Source organism: Coenobita brevimanus, chromosome 71 (assembly GCF_032717465.1).
Source record: "Coenobita brevimanus isolate Jiangsu-jjx chromosome 71, ASM3271746v2, whole genome shotgun sequence".
Taxonomy (NCBI): Eukaryota; Metazoa; Arthropoda; class Malacostraca; order Decapoda; family Coenobitidae; genus Coenobita; species Coenobita brevimanus.
The window spans coordinates 53,326,652-53,331,845 of record NC_137024.1 but is presented as its reverse complement, the minus strand read 5'-3'; the positions used below and the strand labels follow the sequence as shown (position 1 = coordinate 53,331,845).

At 39.4% G+C, this 5,194-nt stretch overlaps 1 protein-coding gene across 2 annotated transcripts in view; it reads left to right on the top strand.

Annotated features, from left to right (window-relative positions):
• Positions 1-519: 519 nt before the first annotated feature.
• Positions 520-5,194, top strand: part of LOC145406815 (uncharacterized) — a 10,446-nt gene continuing 5,771 nt past the window's right edge. Inside the window, exons 1-3 of one of the 2 annotated variants that reach the window (XM_080277912.1) lie at positions 520-761; positions 2,174-2,324; positions 4,777-4,913. Coding sequence is in view for 1 of the 2 variants with exons in the window: in XM_080277911.1 (XP_080134037.1) it covers positions 641-761; positions 4,777-4,913 (258 nt within the window). In the remaining variant the exon portion in view is untranslated. The remainder of the gene's footprint in view (positions 762-2,173; positions 2,325-4,776; positions 4,914-5,194) is intronic. The other variant, XM_080277911.1, reaches the window with a different exon arrangement.

The following is a 5,194-nucleotide window of genomic DNA, read 5'->3' as shown; positions in this document are numbered from 1 at the left end:
TAACTCTTCTTTTACATAATTATCTTGTCATCCCTACTCTCAGAATCCGAACCTCAATTGACTCAAGTGACAGGAGTAGTTCAGCCTGAAATTACTGGAAAATTGAAGAAGATTTCTCACATTCCATAATTTTTTAATAACATTTATTAATCAAAATCTATGGTTAACTGTCAGTTGTACTCGCCGTAAGTGTTTTATTCGACTTAAACAGTGTTTTATCTAAAGTTTCTAACAAAACATTGGGTATTTATAATAGCTTTTCACTAATTTTCTAACAAATGTAAACTGAGAGGCAGCTTCTGATATAATCGTCTAGCGGTGTTACAATAGAGCTGTTTACTAAGTTCGTTAGCACTGTGAATCCGTTATATACGACAGATTACTTTATCCAGTTTAGGAATAACGTCGTCTAGTGGTTAAAAGAATGACTGAAATTTTTTTTTGCAAAAGTAAATATTTTAACATGGCCAAACTGTCATTATCAAACTTAGATCGTGAATGTCTCATTAATATTGTCAAATGGATAAACGAATGTTACTATTTATATTTTGTTTTCAGATATGTTCTCCAAGAGCAACCACTGGAGACTCCTTGGACGGACAGTAACGAATACTTGACCCTAGAGCCAGTCTCGTCTTGGATGCAACCTTTCTCCTGGAATAAAGATATCTTGGCCTCAACCCTCTACAGCTGTCAGTCTTCACATCACCTGCGGGAGAAACATGCAGCAGCCAGGATCATAGCGGAAGATTTTGAGCATGGTGAAAGGTTTTGTGTTTTGTAATACAGTGCAGTGTTAGTTCAATACTCTGCAGTAAATCCTGTAAGTTAAGTAATGTTTTATCTTAGGATAGTACTGAAGGATTGCAGGATAAGGACGTGGCGGCAGTAAACAAGTAGAAACTACATTAACGAACTCCGTACAAGGTTTAAAACTGCACATTTTGCTGTGTCACTTAAAAACTTTCGCATATTTTCAACCACACAACCCCCACGAAACGCTCATTATGCTCAAGCCTCCAAGAATCGAACTCCCTACGGAATACCTGGATTCCTTTACAAAACGCCCACATCTTTAAAAACCACAGGGTCTAATAAATCACCAGGTACCCTCTACGAACGAAAACCATTTGCAAAACAATCCCCTCTACAGAGCAGGAACTTAAATTTTGTATTAAAAAAGAAAATACAGTAACCCTCTACAGAGTACAGTACAGTAAATGCTGAATACAGTAACCATCTGTTTCAGAACAGTATTATTCGGAATTCTCCAGAAAGCATTCCAGTCCCATTATGGAACTAATAAATGACGCTATCCCCCCACGAGATCCCCTTATCCCCCCTTCCCTAAGAGGCACCCGTATCTCCCTAAGAGGCACCCGAATCCTAAGAGTCCCCACATAGAGCATCTCTTCCCGTATGAAGCATCTTTAAACATACAGAGTATCTGAATCCCCAAACAAAGCATCCATATCTCCACATAAAGCCCAGATCCCCTATAATACACCCAGATCAGTTACAAAACGCCTGGAATCCTCTGCAATAATCACTGTACTTTACAAAACCCACTAATAATGCAAAAGACGCCTGGAATCCTCTGCAATAATCACTGTACTTTACAAAACCCACTAATAATGCAAAAGAAAACAAAGTTATAGAATTACGATTCATTTCGCTAATATCCAACCTATTTCACAGTACTATGCATTAACACCCATTGCATCCATTTGAACCCGTCAAAATTTGTATCCTTTCCAGTGCAACAGTTCTGAAAGTAACAGCTGAATCTCCAGGTATATTTACCCATACCCAGAAACGACATCTCTCACCATTTACTTTAACCCCATCAATTCCAGTGACATTGATTTACCCATGCAACCTTCTGACGATTTTGTTCAGCTTATGAGCAATGGGATTGTCTGTCCTTTCCTGCGTGTGTACCTTCCAGACGATTTTATTAAGTTTACCGGTATATGTGAGTAGTGGAGTTAATCAAACCTGTCCAGTTCTTGCTAACTCGAGAATATTTTATTTGGCTTAGATTTGAGCTCTGGAATTGAATCTGTGTAAGGTGTTATTTTTGCTTATCCAGACGATTTTAATCAGCCTAGATCTGACCAGGAGTTAAATCTAACCTCTCTAGTTCTTTCTAACTCCTGATGATTTTACTCAGCTTTGATCTGAGCAGTCGAGTCAGCGAAGTCTATGGAACCTTTCTTTTTTGCTGCCTCCTGACAACTTTCTTCAGCCTAAGGGAGATGACTTGTGAAGGAGGAATTGCAGCCTCACCATGGTATATGCAGAGTTGTAGCAGTACATTAAAGGTAGAATATGCTGGTCATGAAGTGCTGTGGCAAGGATGTAGAGCCTTAGTAGTGTATTTTGGTGCCAGTGAACTTTGCGAGATAACTGAAAAACGAAAATCTGGACCAAGTGAACGGGAAGAAAATAATTTAATCTTGTTTACTCCAGATAATTTATACTTTCTGAATTATAGTAAAGGGGTTAATAGGTCTGTGGGAAATAAATGTTAATTATACAGTAATAAAATAGTAAACTCACACTGCGGATTGTTAGGGGTAGAGGCGGTGGTGGCGGTAAGCGCAGTGATATTGGTTGGACACCGATGTTGGTAGCTGTGACTGGTGGAAACTGTGGTGGTGCTTGTGACTGGTGGAAACTGCGATGGTGGTGGTTGTGACTGGTGGAAACTGCGATGGTGGTGGTTGTGACTGGTGGAAACTGCGATGGTGGTTGTGACAGGTGGAAACTGTCATGGTGGTGGTGTTTGGTGTGGTTGCTGGTAGTTTTAAGATCTAACCCACCGCACATCCGCTCCCCATCCTGGAAGTCAAATCAGGACATTATACACTAGCAGTGAACAAATTTTAAAGAAGACCACCCAACTCCTGATGATTTCATTAAACTGCGAGTGAGTCCTAGGAGCCTGATAAAACAATAAATATCCACGAAACCTTACTAAACAGGTATTGCAATAGAGAACCTAGATTTAACCTTTTCACTACCACGGCGGTTTACTTTCTTCATAGCTTCTTTCGGACGATTCTATTACTCTAAGTTGGCCGAGATTTTGGCCCTTTTGCTGCTGATTACGTAGTTCAGTGGCTGAAAAAGGCAGTACAACGGCTCTACATCCTTTCAGTTGCATTTCTTCGTGCCCAGCATCATATTCTAGTATTCTGTTGCTACAGCTCGGAATTCAAGATGTCAGTTTTAAGACAGGTTAAAGTGAAGAGACCATAGCTTTGACAGAACTATATACATTCCACTGAATCTGGGAACGTCAATTTTCTTCCCAATTCCTGCCGATTTTACTCAGCTTAGGATGGATTTTTCGAGTAGGGCAGGATTAGGTAAAGCCCTTAAACACGGAAGGCAGTTTCCATGCGAATAAAATTATATGGTAGAGGCAGGAATAAACCAGAGTACGCCACCCAGACATATACTGTATAATGGAACACTAATCCTTCAGTAACTTTTTCACTACAGTTTTATTGAACGGAACTGGGTCACATTTACAACTAGAATTCAATGTCGTGGTTGCATGAATTTTGATGGATTTTAGTTATGTGGTAGGAATGAGTCTCCCTGGTTACAAGTTAAAACCCTCCAGTTTTAATCATTGCCATTAACAGAGCCGGAAAGGGTTAGGGATCTGTCAGGTTAGAGTAAATGCATTATAGCAGCCGATTCTCCTAAGCTTAAAATCAGTATAGTAGCAGCAAGTATAAACTGACATCACACTGAAGGGGTTAACACTGAAAATTCGTTAACTACTGCATATACTTATCACCATGTAGTAATTTACCCAGTTCGAGTATATTTTTGATTTTGATAATTACTGCAGTTTTGACAAGTAGATAATATAAGGCAAAGTAGTGGTAGAAAATGAACGATATGTTTCAAAATGCATCCAAAGTGCCGTATTTAAATCTCGTTTCGCTTTCATGGAGACTGTTTTACTTAAGTCATTTACTGTAATTAAACTGGTTTCCATAAAAAGCCCGGTTTCCTTGTCTGCCAATGCAGCCGGCTTCCATATGAGACAACCTGCCGGATTTCCAGTTTCCCGTCCAGTGCATAACCAAAAAGTATTAAATATTACGAAAAAAGCAGTTCTGAGCCTTCAACAATCCTGTGTTAATAAGAAACATCACTTATTAAATACAGGTTTCTAAATTCACAACAACATTTCGGGAAACGAGAAACGACGAGAACTCTCCACTTACCTCATGACTCCTTGACGGCAAACTGCTGAATGGTTGGAAAATGGATTTTACTTTTCCTCTTATCGTTTGCCATCCCAGCATGCCACTTCCCCATTAAATTCGGACTTTAGCCCTAAATTTGTTATTCATTTTATATCATATGAAGCTTATCTTACATTATTTTGGTATATAAATTAAAATATAGACGTTAGGTGCTGATTTAACATATTTTTGCGATAAATGAATTAATGTGGCACTTTAAAAAAAAAAATTCTGGTATGTTTGATTTTCTACGTCCCTTTTTCCAAATTTATGAGATGTAAGTACACATTAAAGAAGTGCAGGATGGAAAAATACATAAAAACTAAGCTAAAATTTAAATGAGGGCGGAGAGAGTGGGTTCAGGTTGGGTTCATATCTGTATCTGGTTAGCCTAGACTCCATACTCGATAACTCGTTGGTGCTTTCACGTGGTGGCACCGATATAGCCAGACGGTGGAGCTGCCTGATTATACTATTGTCCCCTAATTATCAACTTATCCCCTAGGAGAAATGTGGTCTGCAGAAGAGTGGCAACGTCTGCCTGGAGTGCGCTGGATTCATATTTCAGTTGAACCTGGGGCTGCGGCTACTACTACTACTACGGCTCCTACAGCTGGCCCCCTCTCTCTCCAAGAACTGAAGGTCAGTTGGCTTTAAGTGTTTTATTTATTTAGTTAGTTAGTTATGTTTAGTTATTTCGAACTATACTGTATAAATGCTGTTACTGTTGTGGCCCAGACTCATCCAGAGGTTAACCCGGTGGACTGCAGGGTGGTGTCCTTTCTCCTGCAGTCTACCATTCTCCTCTCGGGGGACAGGGGGAGCTGAGGGGCGTCTAACTGTGATTAATTAAAAAAAAAAAAAAAAAATCAGGGAGAAGAAAATGATAATCCTTTCAATAGATAATCTTTTTGTTAATGTGT